This window comes from Galleria mellonella, unplaced genomic scaffold, assembly GCF_026898425.1.
Source record: "Galleria mellonella isolate WM207_F2 unplaced genomic scaffold, CSIRO_AGI_GalMel_v1 utg778, whole genome shotgun sequence".
Taxonomy (NCBI): Eukaryota; Metazoa; Arthropoda; class Insecta; order Lepidoptera; family Pyralidae; genus Galleria; species Galleria mellonella.
Window position 1 is genome coordinate 2,673,578 of NW_026442150.1, and position 24,779 is coordinate 2,698,356.

General features: G+C 35.6%; 1 protein-coding gene and 1 long non-coding RNA gene across 2 annotated transcripts; both read left to right on the forward strand.

The window, feature by feature from the left end:
• The first annotated feature begins 9,685 nt into the window (after positions 1 to 9,685).
• On the forward strand, positions 9,686 to 22,824 carry LOC113517729 (phosphate carrier protein, mitochondrial-like). Its single transcript, XM_052901234.1, has 8 exons — positions 9,686 to 9,794; positions 11,665 to 11,767; positions 12,879 to 13,048; positions 14,214 to 14,375; positions 18,237 to 18,416; positions 19,723 to 19,860; positions 20,826 to 20,957; positions 21,811 to 22,824. The coding sequence occupies exons 1-8, from the start codon at positions 9,690 to 9,692 to the stop codon at positions 21,901 to 21,903; spliced, it is 1,083 nt and encodes a 360-aa protein (XP_052757194.1). The 5' UTR covers positions 9,686 to 9,689; the 3' UTR covers positions 21,904 to 22,824.
• On the forward strand, positions 14,390 to 17,637 carry LOC128202114 (uncharacterized). The gene is made up of 2 exons (XR_008253610.1): positions 14,390 to 15,122; positions 15,170 to 17,637. It is a non-coding gene; the product is annotated as an uncharacterized LOC128202114 (long non-coding RNA).
• Positions 22,825 to 24,779: the final 1,955 nt, after the last annotated feature.

The window sequence follows — 24,779 nt, forward strand, 5'->3', positions numbered from 1 at the left end:
CAAAGTCGATATCGGATGATCCTTAATATACTTCAAATATGGATCTAGTATCAGAAATAATAAAAATAGTCGTCATTTTTACTTTCTTTGTTATTTGACCGATTGTTTACAAAATGAATATCTGAGGATTCGTATGCACTTTAAATATGGATTCCATTTTAGAATAAATCAAATTGGCTGCCATTTTTACTTAGTGATAGAAGTATTTATTTAAATAGTGATTAACAAAATAGCATTAAGAAATTGAACTTAAGATAAAATACAATGAAAAACTTTTTACACTTAATCAATTACAATTAATTAACTCATATTTTCCATTCCCATACGTAGGTATTTCCACAACTTCGCATAAAATTAAAATAGATCCCACTTTTATACATTATTTCTAACATCAATACACGTTTTAAATCTACAAAGATATTCATATTCAAAAAAATCGGTCAAGTATAAAGTATTTATAATGGCCGTTACCATTATCCGTCCATATTTATAGTATACATGGCTCCACAAATATCAATTTTCAACCTTCACTTCCAAATTTTACTATTTTTTAAAGCAATATAAAATAATTATGAAGTTCCATCTACTACATTCTTATTGTTTATCTACCCATTATTCTTAATAAATAAATAAATAGTATAATTGGTTATACAAGGAAAGTTAAATATTATAAAGGATTATTTAATCCTAATAATATTTTAAATTACGACCTTCGCCTATTAACCATTTTTTTTTACAACACAGAGGGCAAACGAGCATGCGGCTCACCTGATGGTAAGTGACTACCGCCGCCCATGATCACGCACAACACCAGCGGCATTGCAGGTGTGCTGCCGGCCTTTTTAAAAAAGGAATATACTCTTTTCTTGAAGGTTATGTTGTCGTATCGGTTCGGAAATTCTGCTGCTGGAAGTTGATTCCAAAGAATGGTTGTGCGTGGAAGAAAGTGCCTTGAAAAACGCACGGTGGAAGACCGCCACTCGTCCAGATGATTGGGATGAAACTTTAGTTTGTGGCGGGTTGTACGGTGGTGAAAATCAGCAGCAGGTATCAATCCGAACAATTCCTCAGAACACTCCCCATGATAAATTCGGTAGAAGATTCACAGAGATGCAACATCCCTGCGCAGTTTCAGTGGATCAAGTCGGACAGTAAGGCGTTGACTATCGATAATTCGAGCCGCCCGACTTTGAATGCGGTCTAACGGAAGGAGTTGGTACTGTGGCGCTCCTGCCCACAGGTGAGAACAGTATTCCATATGCGGCCTGACTTGGGCTTTATATAATTTCAGGCGGTGTTCTGGCATGAAATATCGTCTCACTCTATTGAGCACTCCTAACTTTTTGGAAGCTATCTTAGCCGCTGACCGCAAGATGACCGCAAAACTGGACGTCGCAAGATATATCAACGCCCAGAATTCCTAGACTCGACTTTTTATCAAGGGAAGTGCCCTGAAAGTGAGGAGATACGACAAACGGCGTCTTTTTTGCGGTAAACGCGCAGACTTGTGTCTTTTTGGGGTTAAATTAGACAAGATTTTGTTCACCCCAGATCGAAACTTGATGGAGTGAAGTTTCGATTTCAGACACAAGTCTATTCCGGCACTCATCGGTATGTGCCCGCGAGATCTTTGCATGACCGGTATATAATGTATCTCCTGTACTGTCGTCTGCATAGCAATATGCATAGCTTTTTTTTTTTTTATGCAACTTAGAATGACAAACAAGCTGACGGCCCACCTGATGGAAAGTGGTAACCGTCGCCTATAGACATGAGCAGTACCATGGACATAGCAGACTATACTGTTTCACCCATGATACCCCCCATGCGTTGCCATTCCTGAGGACTCAGGTGTTATTCCTCTGTACCCTGTAAATTCACGCCATATCCCACCCTTCAAACCGAAACACAGTCATGCAAACACAACTGCTTCACGGTTGAAACACGAATGGGACAGAGGTACCCAAGCAATCGACTTTTGTACAAAGTCTCCCTCTGGTATAATCATGATCGTATGATATTATAAAAAAAAAATGGTTAATAGAACCATTTTTTTTTTACAACACAGAGGGCAAACGAGCATGCGGCTCACCTGATGGTAAGTGACTACCGCCGCCCATGATCACCCACAACACCAGCGGCATTGCAGGTGTGCTGCCGGCCTAAATTAATCATTTCTAATCTGATAACACTGTTGTGTACACAATTATATAAAAAAGTTGACCCGCTTTATTTGAAGCGTTTGTATGGAGACCTCTATATAATCTAAAGATCAAGAGAGTAAGGGAAAAATATAGACACATAATAAATACAACTAATGGAAATATAAAAATAGGAATAAAGGAATATAATTACTTATTATGAAGTCAGAAAGGATATTATAAATAGATGCATTACACAAATTTAATAATATATTTATATTCGTAAAAAAGGAATTTGTCAGTACACAAACCATAGACATAGAGCAACTAAACATAAATGTAATTTACTTATCTATGACAGAACTGTATTACAAACTAAATAGTGATGTCACGATTGAAGAATACTACTTCATTATCTATGATAAAAACCAGTTATTTTTTTGTAAATTATAACAATGTTAAATTGTAGCCGAGTGCTTCAATTAAAACATCAACAATTTGTATAAACAAAGTATGAATGGGTGAATTATATAAATATAATAATATCAAGTTATTATATATATAAAAACTTTATATATTAGGGTTCAAAATTTAGGACATGAACCTTTGAGCACTGTAATAATTTTTTTCAAATATTTAATATCAGTTTTAAAGTTGTGTAGTATTATTAATAATTTCATAATTATATGTCGATTTTATTGGTTAATAAAAATGTAAATTTGTATGTGTTAGAAATGGTATTTGACAAAGCTGTTATTGGACTAGCTACATTTTATACAAACTGCACCGGATTAGCAAGGATGTAACTAATATAGAAGATATTATTTTCTTTTTAATAAAATACAACCCATGTTACTCACTGGTAATATAACTTTTTATAAATAAAGGAATTTATAAAACGATTGAATATTTTTTTTACTTTATCTTTTACACAAAAAAATTAAATCTCTTATTTCGTAAAGCTAAATTTAAAAAAAAAGTTAATAAAAGAATGTAAAATATAATATTATCAAAATTCAGTTCAAAAACTATTGGTAAATATTTGTATGTGCATTAAACATTTTCGAACGCAATATCCTTCTACCCTCCTTCCCTATCCATATTCCCTATCAAATCTGGGATCACATTGGGAGGTAGATGGACAAAATCAGTATATAATCCAACTGCGTGTCGAGCTAATCAAGATCCGCCAGTACACGAAAAATCTCCGCCAGTTGCGAATGATTCAATCAGCCGCGATCTCCGCGCAACATACAGTGATAATTTGAAGAGAGAACGAGAACGCGTACAAAAGACCTACACGCGGGGACTAAGTGAACCAGGTTTGTCCTTTACTCTTCTTTTTATCCAACAACTATTAAATGTTAAAATACCTAAAATGTTGCTTTCGTACAAAATAAAACTCCAATAACTGAATATGACGTAATGTTTTTAAATGAAAATTTCTTAATATTACTCTATAAATAGGATGCCAATATCGGGTAATGATTCAGGTAGTACCGTAAAGTAAGTATATATTAGAGAAATAGCTATTCAATTCAATTTACGCATAAGTCATTCAAAGTAATTACCAACATCTCCGCTAATTTTACTACCTATTTTAGATCGTCACGCCGTTTCTTGTAAATAAAATAGTTTACTTTCTACTACTAATTATAATTTGTTAAATACATTTGTTAATTAGGAAAATAAGCATCTGTCTAATATCAGGGTAATAAGTTACTTTTTAATTTCTATTATATATCACCGTATGAAACCTATTTTATATAGATTTCATAAGGTCATGTGCAAAATAGACAATTTTAAAATAAGAGATTTTCCATTTCGATTACAAATACGGCAAATATATACATATATATATTTATTTCAATAGCAATTATTATAATTATTAACTATTTTCGTAATTATAAATAGCTGTTATAATGTCACAGATAAAAAAAGCCGCTGGCAACTAGTTCATTCATCGAGCATCTCATTCCTAGTACTCTTTAACACTGTGCGTCAGTTGCGGTGCGGTGTGTTCAATATCCCCATCGGTAATAAAGACATGTAAGTAATAATTAAATCTTTAAAATATGCCGAAAAATACTTGTTTCATCATGAATTAGTATTGTTAAGTTTATAATATGTTTTATTTATTATAATACACATTCCAGCTTTACCTTACGTAATCTAATGGAATAATGTTTGCACGTGACCTTGCCCTATCTATATCATTTTACATAATTTTGATAGAAAATTATTAATATAATAAACAGATCTTAATAAACAAAGGAAGTAAATTATACATCTTTATTTTACTGTATTGTATCGTCCAATTATTATGGAGATTTTTTGCTATTGATCATTTTTGTGTGTAAGTACTGATGTAATTTGCACGGTCTACAGTCTCGTCATCACTTTCGTTAATTGTGTTATATCATTTAATAGTAATAATTGTATTTCTACGGTGAAAATATTTTTTTTTTGTGCTATTACCTAACCTTTTAAGTATTCTGTCAGAATTTGACAGTGGCATTGATTTTTGCTATTTCGTAACAAGGTCGACCCAGGAATAACCCAATTAAGGTTGCTACGGTACAAGATAATGTATTTACGTTTATTATTATCATAGTTATATTCATACAAAGTATTAAATCCACACAACCAATTAGTAAGGTTACATTTTATATACATTAGTCTCTGTGTGCACATTAGCTTTATTTTAATTACCTATCAAAGTGGACTTTATCACTGTTTGATTAAAGAACAAATTAATTAATGACCAATGGCTATAAAAATATGTTGCAGGCCATAACTAGAGTTTTTTTTTAATATATTTTTACCAGATATTAAAATTAATTTATCAATATTTATTGATTAATAAGTTTTGACTTAAATCTTTTCTACATAGAAATTTAGTTCATAATTGCCTTTAAAATAAAGATGTTCCCATAGAATTGACCCCAATGCGAAAGGTCAAAGGAACTAAGCTATACATCCTGATCTTTATCTATTATCTATCCACTGGAAGAATGTTATGTAAAATTTTTAATTACTCTGTGGGGAATAATTTGTTTTATTTCATTTCAATGAAGTCTTTCCCCTGAGACTTTTTTTTTATAATTTTGGCCTTTGAATTTAAGCCATTAATCTAAAAAATTACACAGTGTGAAATATTAAAAGATAAACATTCAATAATATTTTATATTTACATAATAATTATTTTGTCTCTAACTGCATTGTGTTGAATGGAAGAGATCTCTTTTAGAGACAAGCCCAAGCCCTTGCTAACAAGTTGTTGAACTAATCACTGTATCTTTTGTTCAAGTGCAATAAAGAATATATATATAATCTGTAGTATTTATAAATTACATTATAATGGACACCAGAACACATCTTTGTCAGTTATAAAATACTATTATTATTCAAGCATGCTTTAATTCTACGAAATAGCTTTAGTCAGCATAAAATCACAAAAACTGGTACCATAATAGGAACAAATCTTGTAGATTTTTTTTAATTGCTAATGATGGAATATATGCACTGTAGGTATACACTGGCAGGCAACCAGTGAGTGATCTTAGGCGAGGATGAAAAGACAGGACAGTTAGCGCATCGTGATGCGATATTTGGAATTAAGCATGATGGTTTCCAGGGGGAACCACATGAATCGAACCTAGTTGGGTATATTGCTAGCAATGCGCCTCTTAGTCTCCATTGTTAACACCCCCCCCCTCCTGTAAATTGAAAAAAAGTATTGTAAAAATTGATGACCTAATTACACGATTTTGTTGATGTCTTCCTTTTATCTCTCATCAAGGACATAGGACTTGTAGAGAGACTTCCATTTTTGGTTTTCAGCAGCAATTTTCAATTCCCAACTGGGTGGGACTGGTTGATGAACTCTCTTTTCAACCAATTCCTTCCAACTTGTTCATAAATGATAGTTCTTCCCTAACTTGAGATTGCTTGGATATTAAACTGTATAGTCTCCAAAGCACATGTCAATCAATCCATTTCCTTAAAAATATCTTTTAATTGATGTTTTTTTGGTCATTTTATTCATACAGCCTTGTAATGATAATGGTATGGTATACCACATAATATAACCATGAAAAATATTCAAATCAATTGAAAACTTACATCTTTTGACTGTCTGTCATAATGCTATTATATTAATAATAAACCACTTTATTCTGAGATAAGTATTTACATATACATATACTAAATATAATAATATAAAATAAAATATATGATAAAAGCTATTGTTTATTACAGTATGTCTCTAAAATTAGTGTGTCTTTTGGCATAGGCTTCTTCCAATGACTTCTATCATTCTACTGGCTTCTAATTTTTACAACCCTTCGCCATTTTACGTCTACAGTCAATTTTAACTTGTCATTCCATTTAATTTTGTCATAATTCGTTAAAAAAAATTAATATTATGGATTACAAAAAAATGTCTTCAGTTAAGACAATACTAGTTATTTTAACCTAAAAACAAAACCACTGAACTGATTTAGATAAAATTTCTACAGGACCAGTCTGGAAGTATATCCTCTCAGATAAAAAAAAAAAACATTTTTCCAAATCGGTTTAGAACTGGCTGAGTTATGAAGTTAACAAACATAAAATATTTCAATTCCGCTATTCGTCCACCCATAAATAGAATTTTGAAATTATATAATGACAAATTTTATAATAATGTTTTTTTTTGATGGGTAATAATGGTATGGTAACCCCGCCTGCGCTAACGGAATTCGCTGGTGGAGTACCAGTGAAGGGTGATAGATGAGAATGAAAACAGGCCAGTTAGCCCATCATGATGAATTCATCAGGAATTAACCATGATAGTTTCCAGGGAGAACCGCGAGGAGGTGGACCTGGTTGGGTATATTGCTAGCAATGGGATTCTCAGTCTCCATTACTAACAATCCCTTTCCCCCCTATTGAAGTTAGTTGAAAACTTCACAATAATGATATTATTTTATTTGTGCTAGTCCTCTTTCAATTCATAATATCATTTCAGCCATTGACTGTTCACTGCTGAACATAAGTCCAAGTTTTGGCAGTAGTTGCCACTCTTGGCAGGCAGATTGGCAAACGCAGATAAGTTTTTATAAATGACTCGGTAAACGTTGTTATACCATATACATTATTTCTAGAACAATACATGAAAATATATCGTACTACAACCATTATATTCGATTGTCATCTTACAACCATATAGCGGCATATAAAAATCGCGAATAAACAACAGGAGTTGATCGTAAAAGCGTGAAAATTTGAATTTGTATGTATTTTTCAATGCTAAATAATAATAAAATTAAAATGAAAAAAATTTTCAAAAAAATAAAAAAAAATATTTAGGCGTGGGTCACTCTTATCATTGAGGGGTATGAAAAATAGATGTTGGCCGATTCTCAGGCCTACCCAATATGCACACAAAATTTCATAAAAATCGGTAAAGCCGTTTCGGAGCAGTTTGGTAACAAACACCGTGACATGAGAATTTTATATATTAGATTAAGAGGGATGCTGCTGTCCATTCCTCGACTATTAAGTGCCCTTAGTCACTTCTTACAACACCTACGGAAAAGAAAGGGGTTGCCTATTCTATGCCAAGACCGAACAGCTATACAATGAATTAATATTGCATTTTTTCATATGTGCCATGCCATACTATATTCTCCGTTCTGTTTATACTCAAATCTGTCTATGTATTTATTATCTCTCATTTCGTCTTCATTACTGAAGGTCGTGACCTTGAAAGGTGTCTGTTGCCTCTCGCACGGTCTTCAGCCTCTCGCAGGGCAGCTGCAAATTGACAGTCCCGTAACGGTTACTTGGTCCGACCATCGACTAGGCTATCGTCCGCGTTGTCTTTTCCCCTCTATCTTGCCTACAACCATTAGTTTGTCCAGATTGTCGGACTTTTTTTTTAGTGGGTGATAATGTAATGGTAACACCACCCGCGCTATCGACGGGGCACCAGTGAAAGATGATAGGTGAAGACGAAGCAGGTCAGTTAGCCCATCGTGACGATTTCAACGAGAATTGTTCACGATGGTTTCCAGGGGGAACCACGTGGAGGTCAACCTAATAGGGTGTATTGCTAGCAATGGGGCTGTCAAACTCCATTGCTAACAATCCCTTTTCCCCAAGATTGTCGGACTGTCGTGGAGCAATATGACCGTATTCAAGAATTCTCCGATAGCAGACTGTCGAGAGCCTATCTTTTATGCGGAGTTGCGTCAGGATAGATTCTATGTTATTATATCAGTCACATAATCTTATCATTTTGTGATAATGTATCTAAATTACTTATATTTATAACCTCCTTAGACGTTCACGTTATCTTTTACCACAAATTTTAAACTGTTTTTTACCTTGTTTTTTTCATTCAGCTTATACTTACAGTCTAAATATTGTAATCAAGCACCTATTGATCTATTTAACTTCCCTCATATTGATTTTTATTTTAATATCTTGGCATCTTTAGATTCCAGTTACAATTTTTTCTCAAACATGCTTTGGAAATGTGAGCATTATTTTGATAATCTTCTTCAAGATAAATCAAAATTGCCGTACTGGCCAGATACGTGCGGGCAGCGGCCGACAAAAGTTGTATGAAAATCCATATCTGTCGTGTTCTGCGGCCAGATAAATTACTATGTAAACTCATATCTGTCCTGTAATTTAAAAACGGAATGACCTTTTACTTCAAAAGACGGCTACCAAGGAGGTAACTAATAAAAGGTTTTATTTAAATTTCGAACTGGCTTGCAAATAGAGAGCTGTTTATTGAAAAAAAAAACAAAGGAACATTATGGCGCGTGAAAAATTATTATTGTTCGTTATTCGTCATTGAACTTACAAAATAAAATTGTGTTTTTGATTTCCGCGCATTGTTTGAGAAAAGTACTATACAAGCCTTGGCCAACACAACTAGGCATTGATGGACTCACATATGTGTACCTCGTCTGCGCCTCGGCCCACATTTGCACCTTCGTCCATCAATGCCTCAGTTGCTGGCCGCTGCAGTAATATACTATAGCGTATTAATAAGATTAATACTCTTTCTTGTTTCCTCTAAAAGATTACAATAGTAAACTTATTATAAATACAAACAAATACAAGAAATGAAACTGAAAATCACACTGAGAGAACAATGGGCGCCGGAGGATTTTGCCAGTAATTGTCACAATAAATTAGTCACTATAGTTTTTAGGGGGAACCGCGTGGAGTTCGATCTGCTATTGATGGCAATGGGGATTTTCCTCCCCATTACAAATAATCCCCCCCCCCCCCCCTCCTTAGGAGTTAGGGATTTCGCACTATATTGTAATAATAAGTGAAATAGAGATTTATTTATTATTATTATTGTATTGTAGTATTGCAAAGTAGATTTTGTAATAATAACACCTGCAATGCCGCTGGTGTTGTGGGTGATGAGGCATGGGCGGCGGTAGTCACTTACCATCAGGTGAGCCGCATGCTCGTTTGCCCCATGTTGTAAAAAAATATTAATGAAATTGCTAACGGTATATTATTGTTTGCAGAATTATGTTCTCATCACTGTTGGACACGGCGCGGAACTCGCCATTCCGCGGCCCTCTCACCCCCGCACAATGCCAAGCTGGCGCCCTGACGCCGGCCAGCATTGAACAGGTAAGATATTCTTTATATTCAAGTTAAATACGTATAGTATTAAAATATTAACCCTAGAACTACTAACCGGGGTACATGTCTACCGCAGGCAAACTTTGATCTAAGTTTTTAAGCAAGTCTGTTTCAATTTTCAAAGTTCCTGATAAATAGACTTGTTTAGCAAAACATAATGGTTTTTTTCTCTCACTAACGTGTCCTCTTTGAAATACCATTTGAAATTTGAAAATCTTATATATATATATATATATATATATATATATATATATATATATATATATATATATATATATATATATATATATATATATATATATATATATATATATATATATAGTGTATATTTACCCCTGTTTGTAGTTTACATACATACAATTTCTTATGTCTTAGCCTTATGTTATGAAGTATATGTATAAGGGCATATGTTGCTGAACTATTTTCAAAAGTATTATGGAAGACCTAAACAATAAAAAGTATCAGTTTCAATTGAGGACCTAACATCAGAAATTTCTTCCAGTTCTTGTATTAAAAACTTGGAGAGACAGACATTATAAGAATAATAAGAGAATGAAAGAAAAAAAAAAGAAGTTTTTGTTAGTATTATTTTTTTTTTTATATTTTGAAGTAGTAGTCGCTTTTTTACTAGTACGAATGGATAACTAAAAAAGCTTGTAATTAGGGGAATGTAATGGGTTCATATTCAATATTATATATATCATTCTTAACCCCCCTTATAAAAACGTTAATAGCTATGTTACCATTCATGAGGACAAATGGTAACATAGCTATTGGAAGTGTTTTATTTTTTAATTTTGTATTAAATTTTTATTTGAAAAAAGTTTTTTTTTTTATACAATTTAGAATGGCAAACAAGCTGACGGTCCACCTGATGGAAAGTGGTAACCGTCGCCCATAGACGTGAGCAGTACCATGCACATAACAGAGTATACTGTTTCGTTCATGATACCCCCCATGCGTTGCCATTCTTGAGGACTCATATGTCATATACATGTCATATTGCCCATCCCTATTTTTCCTAGAGGTTTTAGTTTTTATAAATAAGGAGGATTATTGTGTAGTTTTATGTATTTCAATCAATCAGTCATTATCGTTTCAATCAATCAGAGTACTGCACTAGACAGTGTAAAGGGTTTTTTTGTTATTAAAATTATTTATACGTAATAGTGTACATAAATATTATTATTGTATTGTAATCACTTTGAATAGCTACGATAAAAAAAAAGTTGATAGCAAATTGTGTAACTATAGTTTTTTTTTTTATATAATTTTGGCAAAGGCCCAGTGTTTCTCATTATGCCATTAACAAATAAGAAACGTGACGAGATATTAAAAAGGATTTTAGTATTAGTGCCAATTATAGTGATATAATACGTAACTACACGCCCGATGATGAGAACTCATAACGGAGGGGGGCTGCCGCCTGCGACGCGGTCGGTCGGCGGCCCGCGGTCGCTCTGCTAACGCAGCGTGTCCTACTAGCGCCGCGGGCGGCAGGGTTGCCCTGTGACCAATAGATTATGAGAGCTGAGGGCTTTATTATTTTCATCAAGTTTTTATTTCTAATCATTATTGTATATAAACGAAATAAATAAAAAAAAAGTACTTTTAATGAATTTTACGGAAAATCAAGGAAATTAAATGTTTCGCTATTCATCAATAGATAGCGCCTATTTAAATAATAGTTTATACTATTCGCCAATAGATGACGTTGGCAAATATTTTACACAGTTCGTCAACAGATGGCACTGTTCTAATATTTGCTTTGCATTGCCATTTTACAGGTTTCATTCCAATCACAGTTTCTTTTTTTTGTAGAATTTCGATACGCACCTAAGAGCATTGTATGTTTCAGCCACAGGGCATGGCAGCGTCCGCTGTCGTCCCACAGGACTCGTGCGAGTTCGCGTCTCCCAAATACTTCGCGCTATGCGGTCTCGGCGGTATCCTGTCTTGTGGTAAGTGCATCCAAATGTCTTCTGAACTCTTGATTACTGATTGACCTATGGCATGCCGAAACAGAAGTAACTTTCACCAATTTTCAAAGATGTTTCACAAAAAATCAATGATCACTAAACACCCAATTAATAGCAAAAGAATCATTAGTCTTTTTAGAATTAGTGAAGATATAGCATAACATATCATTAGAAGGTTACTTTGTACAAAACTCTTTGCATGGGTACCTCTGCCCTTCTTGTCAACCGACTTCACAAAGGAAAGGAGGAGGAGGATTGAGAAACTCAATATGGTTGTATTATGTTTATTACCTCATAACTCTATCAGTTTTTAACTAATTTGGTAAATTCTTGTTTATATGAAAGGACATACGGGTTTTTTTTTTTGTTGGATGAAAATGGATTGGTAGCCCCACCCGCGCTAACGGGATACACTGACGGAGCACCAGTGAAGGGTGATCGATGAGAATGAAAACAGGCCAGTTAGCCCATTATGACGAATTCATCATGAAGAATCAATCATGATAGTTTCCAGGGGGAACCGCGTGGAGGTCGACCTAATTAGGTATATTGCTAGCAATGGGATTTTTAGTCTCCATTACTAACAATCCCTTTCCCCCTAGGACATACGGGTTGGTTCCATAAAAATCTTAACACAATTCTTTCAGCAGTTGAATTAAAAAAAATACTATTTTGTCACAATTGAAGTATGTTTTATCCCTTAAAGGGATTTTTTCCAGTCAACCTTGACAACCCAAAAAGGGAAAGTATCTATAAAGTTTGTATATATTACCAGAGGGAGATTTTGTACAAAAGTCGTTTGCTTCAGCACCTCTGTCCCATTCGTGTTTCTACCATGGTACAAAGGACACCTGAGTCCTTAGGAATGGCAACGCATGGGGGTATCATGGGCGAAACAGTATACTCTGTTATATCCATGGTACTGCTCATGTCTATTGGCGACGATTACCACTTGCCATCAGGTGGGCCGTCAGCTTGTTTGCCATTCTAAATTGCATAATACATAATGCATAATACACACCATTATACATATAATTAATGGTAGATTTATGTTTTTAAAAATTTCCTATCTAAAATACTTGGCTTAAAACAGGTATCACCCACACCGCTGTGGTGCCTCTGGATCTGGTCAAGTGCCGTCTGCAGGTGGACGGAGAGAAATACAAGAATGTAGTGACTGGCTTCAAGGTGTCCGTACAAGAGGAAGGTGTCCGAGGTCTCGCCAAGGGCTGGGCACCCACATTCATCGGTTACTCACTACAGGTAACAATATTGAAACAAATTAAAACAAAAAACAAACACTAAATGTTAAGTGGAACAAACCACACACAGAGATTAGTGTGCACAAATGTACAGTCACCCATCCTAGTTGGAACCACGGCCGGTGTTGCTTAACTTGCATTAGCGTTACAGCTTCTACGCAATCACTCCTCTTTGTATTATATACTTAAATGCTAATTACGTACCTAATACCTTCATAAAGTTTCAGCCAATACAACTGATCGGTTATTTTATAGCATTTTATATGTGATCCTTTAGATTGATATAACTTTTTTATTTATGAACCGATTGAAATAAAACAAACACTAAATGTTAAGTGGGACAAACAGCAATGCATTATTGAAAACCGCATTCAAATCGGTTAATCCGTTTTTGAGATTATCGTGCACAAACATACAGGTAAACAGACAAAAATTCTAAAAATCATTCTTTTGGGTTCTATTACGTTCATAAAGCTTCCCTATAATAGTTTTTCTTATATATCTTCCATTTACAGACAGAGATCAGATAACGATTTTATTATATTTTTATTTTATTTTAATAATACATCTGGAATCAACAGCTTATTTATTTATTAGTACAAATGTGTGTACATGGCGGACTTAATGCTGAAAGTATTCTCTCCCAGTCAACCATAGCGAAGTGTCAGAATACTCGAATGCGGTACTAGTAATTATTGATATACATACATACTAAAATTACATATATAAACGAATAAATATATATGAATAACAAATATGCTTACACATATATGATATATACTATATTATACACGAATTTGGGAATAACATAAAGCACTTACTGCTCGGATAAAGATAAAAAGTGAGCGTGAACGCTTTTTTTTAAAGACGGTTTAGTCGGTTTAGCTTATATCTAGAATAATTAAAAATATTATGTTTACACTATACATTAGCCAATTACAGATTTCCAATTTGTATACCAGACAATATTATGCCTATTTTTAGAGGGTAGGTTATTATATATATATATATATATATATATATATATATATATAATATGGAGATACTTATTTGAAGCGTTGCATCACTAAAAGTTCAGCAATAATTAGTGTTAAAAGTGTGTATTATTCATGTGTTATATGTATTAATTGATATGAAAATCAATTAACTGACTAATAAATTTCCAGGGTCTCTGCAAGTTCGGCCTGTACGAAGTGTTCAAAGTGGGCTACACCGGTCTACTGGACGAGGAGACCGCCTACACGTACCGCACGCTCGTGTACCTCGCCGCCTCCGCCTCCGCTGAGTTCTTCGCCGATATTGCTCTGTCGCCGCTCGAAGCAGCTAAAGTAAGTTCATTATATCAACCGTTTATTGACCACCGCTGACCATAGTTCGTCCCCTACTAGTTTTTGCCTGTCGTTGCCACGCTTGGCAGGTGGGTTGGCAACCGCAGTTAGGCTTTGTGATATTTATGGAATTAATTTTTTTTTTTTTATGAAACGCAATCTCAGTGTATTTATTTTTTTATTCACAATATTTCTATCTTAATATGTTCTATAGCATAAGTATATTCTTAGAGTCGGTAATGGTTTCACCTTATATTTAACTTTGCCTAGTTTATACTAGATGGCGCTGAATTATAGTTTATACTTTTTATTATAGGTACGCAGTTTATATTTATGAAACTTGTCCAAAATACCATTAGACTAAGTCTCCGATGAAAGCATAAATTATTAGGTACCTATGTCGCCCGATGACGAAAAAAAGCGCATGGAGGGGTACGTAGGTGGCGCTGCGGTCGGCGGCGGTAAACGGCGCCCTGCGACAGCAGCGTGACCCGTGCCACCTGCACCCCGTGACACATAGATTATGAGATCTGAGGGCTGATGTTTTTTTTAACCAACTACAAAAAAGGAGATTGTTCTGAATTCAAATTGAAAAGCAAAATCGACTTGGTTTTATTACAAGATTATAAGTAGCAGATAGACAATTCTCGGCGTATATTTTTGTCTGTTATATATCATTGAATAGCATGCTACAATACACGTTGTGGGATAAATCCGCCATTATTCTCGTTATGTGAAGGATAATAGGTGAGGATGAAGTAGGTCAGTTGGCCCACCAACGAGAAGGATAATAGGTGAGGATGAAGTAGGTCAGTTGGCCCACCGTCATGAATTAAATTCGACAAGAATTAAACATGATGGTTTCCAGGGGAACCGCGTTGAGGTCGACCTGAGATGGTATATTGCTAGTAATGGGGCTATTAGACCCCACTAACAATCCCTTTCCCCCCTTTATAATCTATATAGTTCTGAACACAGATGTTTAAGCTGATCCAAATGTAGAAATGAATTCGTACCTACTTTTACTGTAATTTCCAGCGCTGAGTTTGTTACAATCATGGTTGTGCAATAAAGTTGTTTTTTTTTATACCACTGAGGTGACAAACAAGCATACGGCCCACCTGATGGTAAGCGGTTACCGTAGCCTATGAACGCCTGCGATACCAGAGGTATTACGCGCTCGTTGCCAACCCTGAAGAAACCTTATTATTATTATTATTTTATAAAAATGCTATGATTTTTACCAACTATTGCAAGTAAAACAGTATATGTACTGAGTTATTTAAAACGTTTAGCGTTGAAATAAAACAAGTATTCGAGCGACAATGTCAGTAGTACTATAGTCTGGTCTGAATTCGACATTGTCGTGTTTGGCCCCTGGCCAAGGACGCAGCCTAGAAGTGTACGTATCTTATATATATGTATGTATGTATGTATGTATATGTAACAGACTTTAGACTAAAGCAGTGTTTCTCAACCTTTTTTTTTTTTTGTTGCTGCGGCACATATTTAACGATTTCAAAATTTGGCGGCACACAAAGAAAAAGATAAAAAATATTTACTCACTACAACACACTGCATAAATAGTTTATGACAAAAATTTTAAATATTTGCAAAATTTGGCGGCACACTTTTAAAATTTGGCGGCACACTTTTAAAATTTGGCGGCACACTTTTAAAATTTGGCGGCACACTTTTAAAATTTGGCGCCACACTTTTAAAATTTGGCGGCACACTTTTAAAATTTGGCGGCACACTTTTAAGATTTGGCGGCACACTTTTAAAAATTGGCGGCACACTTTTAAAATTAGGCGGCACACTTTTAAAATTAGGCGGCACACTTTTAAAATTAGGCGGCACACTTTTAAAATTTGGCGGCACACAAAAGTGCCGCGGCACAGTGCTTGAGAATCACTGGACTAAAGCAAGTACGCGTCAGATGTATGTAAAATAATGTTTCATAATTGATTTATGAATGACATAGCTGTATCCTGCGGTTTTGCTCGTGTAAATTTAGATTGGTAGAGAATGCTGCTAGAATTAAGTCTGCCTTTTATACCATATTCATTACTAGCGAAACATGGATATTAAACCATGTAATTTTAGACATAGTACGTTTAAATAAATACACATAATGTTAACAGAGATTTAAAAGAGTAACTGTTGAGTTTCTTGCGGGCTCTCCTCAACAGATAACGACCTTCCGAATCCTGCAGTAAATTAAAAATAAAAATTGACGATTTAGAAATCTTTTAAACAGGTATATTTGAATAAACGTGAATTGGATGGACTGTATGAAATAATATGGCCAGAATGAGTGTGAATGTGGAAATAACTGCGAATAGCATGTACAAAAGTCGATTGCGTGGGTACCTCTGTCCCATTCGTGTTTCTACCGTGAAGCAGCTGTGTTTGCATGGCTGTGTTTCGGTTTGAATTGTGGGATATGGCGTGAATTTACTGGGTATAGAGGAATAACACCTTAGTCCACAGGAATGGCAACGCATGGGGGGTATCATGGGCGAAACAGTACACTCTGTTATGTCCACGGTACTGCTCATGTCTATAGGCGACGGTTACCACTTTCCATCAGGTGGGCCGTCAGCTTGATAGGTATTCTTAGTTTCATAAAAAAAAAAAATTATAAATGGTATTACCTGTTTTTATATTGCAACATCTGTGCTTCCATCAATTATTTTTCGCTATACATTTCAACATGGACTTTGAGGTCGTGTTTCAATAAACGATCTCAGAGTCTACGAAAACAAAGTAACGACCAGCGATAAACGAAACTCCATTCTGTCGGTTTGCTCTAATCACTATGACTGATTTCCTCTTATTAATTGTTTAACCAGTTGGTTATGTATTCAATATTTTTTTCTTTTTGAGTATTTAATTGAATTAGTGCTAATTGGTGGTTTGTATTCACACATTTAAACTTAAAAATGTAAAGTAATAATAAAATTATTTAAAAGAGCAACACGCAAGTTTCTTGCTCGTTCTTCTTGTGATGAGACAGCTTTCCGAACGAGCGGTAGATTAAAAAAAATGTAATGACTATTCAAAAGTGCTTCAATGTAAGTTTATTTGAATAAATGATTTTCTATTCTATTCTATTCTATTCTATTCTATTCCATTACACAATATTTTAAAGTCAATATTTTCCTCATTTCTTATTATCTACTCCAGTCAACTTGATATAATATAACCGAACTAAATGTACGCCGAGGATGAAAACTTTAAAAAAAAAAAAAAAAAGAAACAGACCGTTATAGTATCAGTGTGAAGTGAAAGACTTCAAAATAAATTAGAAATACCGACACAGAGACTTAACATGTTTCAAAGAAATAGTTATTGCATGGCTATTAAAATATATAATAAATTGTGTAACAATGTTAAAAATTTGACCAACACACCGTTTAGGAGAAGATTGTTTGACTACTTGATTGATGGTTGTTTCTATTCTGTGAAAGACTTTTTGAATAGATGTAATTTGTGATACTTGACATTGTAAAAGCTTATTAGTGATTGTAATTAGAAGTAATTGGTTTTGTTGATGTTAATTTGACTTATTTTGGATATTATAAAAAAAAAAAACATTTAAACACCGAAATGGTAAATACTGCTGAACAATTACTTAACAATAACTTAAGATCTGCTACTGGCAATCACCAATATTTTGTAAATAAATGATTATTATTATTATTATTATTATTAATTAATTAATTAATAAAAAACTATTGTTACTTTCAAAGAATGTTACAGATTAAAAATATTAACAATATGTACACATTTTTTTTTTGTGTCTATGATACCTTTTTTTTATTAAGCACAGATAACACACCGTGTATACTGTTCTAGGTGCGTATCCAGACCATGCCCGGCTTTGCGAACACGCTCCGCGAGGCGTGGCCCAAGATGGTCCAGAACGAGGGCTACGGCACATTCTACAAGGGCCTGGTGCCACTGTGGGGCCGACAGATCCCTTACACCATGATGAAATTCGCCTGCTTCGAGAGGACCCTCGAGTTGTTATATAAGGTTTGTTATTTGGTCACAACATATTTATTCATATACTAGCTAATCGAAGCCCGCGACTTTGTCCGCATGGTATTTGCTATTTTTTATAATATATCCGGGAACACTGGACCAAAATTAACAAGTGAAGTGACGTTCTCACTCTTTGCCTTAGGTCAAAATGACTTAAGTAGGTTGTGTACAAAGCTGTATAAGTTACTATAGTTTTTTTAACTATCCCACGGGAACTCTTCAGTTTTCCCTGATTAAAAATATGTAAAATGTTGACCGGGGATGTAAGGTAGTACCATGCAGAATTTCATTTAAATCGGTCCAACAGTTTCGGAGATTAACCCGTACAAACAGATGAACAGACAGAATTAACTGTATTTTTCTTTTTATAAATCGTGCAATAAAGTGTATTTTTTTTTTTATTTCATATTTAAACGTTTTATATTTCTTGGAAAGAGCTATTTTTATAGAGAAACGAAAAAATTTAAAAAAGATCTGTGTTCATTTCTAACAACGCCCTGATTCGGTTTTTAGCGTTTTTTTTTTCTATGTACAGACATTTGAACTCTACAGTTTTTATATATGTATGGATATAAAGACATATTTGTAATTGCTAATTAAAAACTTGTTCATGTCAGTTCCAAGGCATTCTAAGACGAGTATGTAAATTGTACAATGACTAACTTAATATTATTGTAGTAGGTTTTTTTATACAACTTAGAATGGCAAACAAGTTGACGGCCCACCTGATGGAAAGTGGTAACCGTCGCCTATAGACATGAGCAGTACCATGTACATAACAGAGTATACTGTTTCACCCATGATACCCCCCATGCGTTGCCATTCCTGAGGGACTCAGGTGTTATTCCTCTGTACCCAGTAAATTCAAAAGTCAAAAAGTCGTTTGCTTGGGTACCTCTGTCCCATTCGTGTTTCTACCGTAAAGCAGTTGTGTTTGCATGGCTGTGTTTTGATTTGAAGGTTGGGATATGGCGTGAAATTACTGGGTACAGAGAAATAACACCTGAGTCCTCAGGAATGGCAACGCATGGGGGGTATCATGGGCGAAACAGTATACTCTGTTCTGTCCACGGTACTGCTCATGTCTATAAGCGACGGTTACCACTTTCCATCAGGTGGGCCGTCAGCTTGTTTGCCATTCTAAGTTGTATAAAAAAAAATCTACATAAATTTGGATTAATGCAAAAGGTTGTCAAATTTTGTCTCTCCTAAGTTGCCATTTTTCGTAAGGTGTGTTGTCGAGTTGTCGTACTTCTCAGAGATGTCTTACTAATTTCACCCCCGTTTCTAATTCCAGTACGTAGTGCCCAAGCCACGCGCGGACTGCACCAAGGGTGAACAGTTGGTGGTGACGTTCGCGGCCGGCTACATCGCCGGCGTGTTCTGCGCCATCGTGTCCCACCCTGCCGACACCGTCGTCTCCAAGCTTAACCAGGTACCCATCGCTGATGCTGTCAAAAACAAATGCAAATTTACCGCTTCAGTGTATCGTCGTCTTCATCATGTCAGCCTTCAACTGTCCACTGCTGAAGATAAGCCTCCCTTGGAGGGTTTTGCCAGTAGTTGCCACGTTTGGCGGATTGGCAACTGCAGTTTTTTTTTTTTAATACATTATACTGGAATGGTGCCCCTGTGCCAGTGGTAACGGTATACACTGGCAGGGTAGCAGGGATGATAGGTGAGGATGAAAAGGCAAGTCAGTTAGCTCATCGTGATATTCATCACCTAGAATTTAGCATGATGATTTCCAGGGTGGACCGCGTGGAGGTCGACCAGGCCATATTGCTAGCAACGGGAGTCGTAGTCCGCATTGCTAACAATTGTCTCCCCTCCTGGCAACTGCAATTAGGCTTTAGAGATGTTTAAGAGGGACGCTACTGCCCATCCCTCGCCTTCAGTGTATAATTTAGTTTTATTATGGGAATGGGCATTAAATTTTATAATAAAACTACCTTTTACCCGTGGCTTCGTTCGCGTAAACGGGATATGTTTACTGATTGGGATAAAAAATTGTTTTTTTAATCCATGGTAATAGAATGATGACCCTATCTGCGCTATCAATATACGTTGGCGGGGCACCAATGGAATGGTAACCCCGCCTGCGCTAACGGCATACGATGACGGGGCATCACTGAGGTATGATAGGTGAGAATGAAAAGGCAGGTGAGTTAGCCCATCGTTATGAATACACCTGAAATTCAGCACGATATTTTTCAGGGTGGACCACGTGGAGGTCGACCGAATATACATCACTATATTGCTAGCAGTGGGACTTGTAGTCCGCATCACTAATAATCCCTCCCCCCAGTATTGGGGTTCTAATCTCTATTACTAACGATCCCTTTCTCCCCTTCCAACAAGCTTTGGTATTCTATATTGAAACATAATTGTATTTAACAGGATAAGACGGCGACCGTGGGCTCGATCGTCGGCAAGCTGGGCTGGGCGGGCGTGTGGAAGGGTCTCGGCCCCAGGATCATCATGATTGGTACCCTCACCGGCCTGCAGTGGTTCATTTACGACGCGGTCAAGGTCAGTCACAGAACAGTCTATCCATCTAACATATAATGGCAACGCATGGGGGGTATCATGGGCGAAACAGTATACTCCTTGTTACTTGTGTCCATGGTATTGCTCATGTCTATAGGCGACGGTTACCACTTTCCATCAGGTGGGCCGTCAGCTTGTTTACCATTCTAAGTTGCATAAAATAATATATTTTCCCGCCAAATACCTATCGAGGTATGCATGGTGAACGGAAAAATTGCATTACGTTCATATTAATTATTGCCAAGTTTTAAAATAGCAAAATATGTCATTGAAAATTTAGAACCAAAATTGTGTATTACATTTGTATCCTTTGTGATTATCTTTTTAAGTTCACTATCAGTACATAAAATCATCAGATCATCAGATTCAGATCAGCAACATCAGATTGCTGTCTTCTTCACAAGCAATCCCAATGTAGCTTTCTATAGTAAAGGTTCTTTTTTTAAATCCGTTAATCTGTTCAGTTTATCCATTTTAAATAAATATATTTTTTATTTATTGAGCAAAAGAACAAAATGGTGTCAAATATACAAAAAAAAAAAAAAAAAATAACAACTCCAGTAATAGCGAAGATGTCGGTTACGATAACAGTGTTGCGAGTTCAATGGTTTTTTCCCATCTCAAAAATGCCCAAATCGTGTAAAGAAGGTTTCACTTCGAAAATAAAATATCACTTTATTATGGTGTTAGTTTAAATTCCAATGATTATTAATTCAACCAATTGTTCCTACCGATCCAATGTGTGGACAACAGTATATTATGAGGCATCATCTTGAACTCCTCGACTAAGGCGTTTAAAGTAATATCGTATACTAACACTGGCCTCCATTCACAGGTATGGCTCAGAATGCCCCGACCCCCACCAGCTGAGATGCCCGAGTCCCTACGCAAACGGCTAGAGGCCGAGGAGGCGAAGGCGAAGAAGTGAACATAGCGTTAATACCCTCGCAAACTAGCCAAACAACGTCCAACGTCGTCTCTCTCTCTTATCTATGCGAAAAGAGAGAGATGAAATTGGATAAATTCTGGCTGTGTTAAGAGTTAGACAAGTTATTGTATTCAATGATGTTTCAATAGTCCAATAATATAGATTTATGTACAATTGAGTCGTGTACGTAACACAATAACATACTTAGGGTTCAGATTTCTCTGGCACACACAACTTTGGCTGAGTAATAACTCAGCTACGGCTGAGTAATAACTCAGCCACGGCTGAGTAATAACTCAGCCACGGCAGAGTAATAACTCAGCCACGGCAGAGTAATAACTCAGCCACGGCAGAGTAATAACTCAGCCACGGCAGAGTAATAACTCAGCCACGGCAGAGTAATAACTCAGTCACGGCTGAGTAATAACTCAGTCACGGCTGAGTAATAACTCAGTCACGACTTAGTAATAATTTTGCCACGAACATGTTCAACACTAAAATTGTTGCGTGCCCGTTGCCAACCCAAAAGAAAGCTCGTTGTCATTTTTTAAAGAACAACAAAAACGTTCGATCTTCTTTTTGGTTGTAATTCATACCTTGAATGCGATTGTAAATCCACTATTGAGACATCATTACCTAAATAAACCGCGACGTTAAAGTGAGATTCACTGCCTTGTCAAGCATACACCTATATGTATATGTACAATAATCAAATACTGATATAAAACATCGCGGCGATCGTTTTGTTCCACATATGTAGTACCAACAATTACCACAATAAATAAGCGTGTTTATTGTTAATTTATTATTGAATAAAATATATTTTAATTTATTTTTGTTGGTTTATTTATGTATATAAGCAGTTCGGTTGGATGTATGTATCACCGTTGGAAATCTCGTTCAATAAACATTAGAACAACATTTATTTGTTTTACTAAATTCTTCTAAAGTAATTGAACATTTCAAGAGAGTACTATTTAGTTATTTCGCTTTAAAAAAAAAAACAAAGCTTAAGTATTTCATGGAAATATTTTAACCCTTAAATACCTGAAGTTTCAAATTTGATACCGGGGTTATAAATCGCATTGGGCGCCTACAATCGATTTTATTTTAATATTTGGCTGTTTACATGTTACCAAATGTTTTTTTTTTTTTCAAAATAAATATAAAAAAATATCGTTTTGATTTTTCGTACCTACTATTTTTCCCCATTAGTAAACACAGTAAAGGGTACACTTATATATTTTTTGAATTTGATTCAAAACATCAAGCTTTTAAGGGTTAATAGATTTAAAACTAAATAGAGAAAAAATAAATAGAATGTATTAAACGATTTTAATAGAGAGGGAGACTGTACAAAAGTCGTTTGCATGGCTGTTTCAGTTTGAAGAGTGGGTTATAGCAGTGAATTTACAGGGTACAAAGGAATACCTGAATCCTCAGGAATCGCAACGTATGGGAGATATCATGGGCGAAACAGTACACTCTGTTACATCCATGGTACTGCTCATGTCTATAGGCGACGGTTACCATTTTCCATCAGGTGGGCCGTCAGCTTGTTTGCCATTCTAAGTTGTATAAAAAAAAATTAAACTATTACTTGAATGACAAACGTGCATTAGTCGATTATTCACGTACTTTTTAATAACTATGTAATTTTAGACATAGTACATTTAAATAAATACACATAATGTTAACAGAGATTTTAAAAAATAAGTAGGTACTTAGTTTCTTGTACGTTTTTTTCATGGGATATCAACATTCCAAACCCTGCAAATGGATTAACTATAAATATATTAAAAATTAAAAAAAACCGTCCACACAAATCTATAAAAAGAGTTGATGACCTTGAAACGCCTAAACAGATCTTCATAAATTGTAGCTATAAGCCTTCTCGATCACGTTTTTTTTTGATGGGTGAAAATGGTATGGTAACCCCGCCTGCGCTAACGGGATACGCTGGCGGAGCACCAGTGAAGGGTGATCGATGAAAATAAAAACAGGCCAGTTAGCCCATCATGACGAATTCATCAGGAATTAACCATGATAGTTTCCAGGGAGAACCGCGAGGAGGTCGACCTGGTTGGGTATATTGCTAGCAATGGGATTCTCAGACTCCATTACTAACAATCCCTTTCCCCTGTCTCGATCACGTTAGCTTTCAAACAAAAAAACTGCATTATAACCGATCCATTCGTTTAGGGACTCCGATGCCAGATCCAACAAATGTTTTTTTTTTCCAAATATAATTTTCTAATAGTTTGTGCTTGTGGAGTACAGGCCACATATATTATTTATAGCTATATTATTATTTACCAAATTCGAAATTGACACGCATATCTATTGTTTCCTTTTGGCTTCCCTTTACGGCCCTAGTCTTCTAAGTTCCTTTGACTATTATATACATATTTCCAATTTCCATTCCTGGTTTCCTTTGTCGCCCACATATTTTGGTCCTTCGAGCCGGAGAAGCGCTATCAGTTCCGTTACCGCCCGATCCAGATTTTGAGCCGTCGGAATCGTTCTATCATCAGCAAGAGGTTGGCTCATTGAATAATGCAGCGCTTGTATCGCCGTCGAGGGGTAGGCTGTCAGGAGCACAGCAGTTACCTGGCTCGGAGTGTGGTCAAGGATGCTTTTCGAGGAGTCCGGTTAGTGAGCATCGTAACGACGATACGCGTCACATATCCCCACCGGGACCAACTGTGCAGGTGAGTGAACTAGGTCGTTTGGCAGATGCTATTTTTACCTTAGCTAAGAAATCTGCTAGACCTTCTTTTGAAGACCTTGCCACCTTCAGTGGTAACGTTTATGAGTGGTTATTGTTCAAAAAGAGTTATGACGATAGCAAATCCTATTTTACACCTCACGAAAAT

Coding starts and splice junctions, on each gene's coding strand:
- LOC113517729 (XM_052901234.1), top strand. CDS start 9,690: ATGTTCTCATCACTGTTGGACACGGCGCGGAACTCGCCATTCCGCGGC. Junction 9,795..11,664: donor CGCCGGCCAGCATTGAACAG/GTAAGATATTCT, acceptor TGTATGTTTCAG/CCACAGGGCATGGCAGCGTC. Junction 13,049..14,213: donor TCATCGGTTACTCACTACAG/GTAACAATATTG, acceptor ATAAATTTCCAG/GGTCTCTGCAAGTTCGGCCT.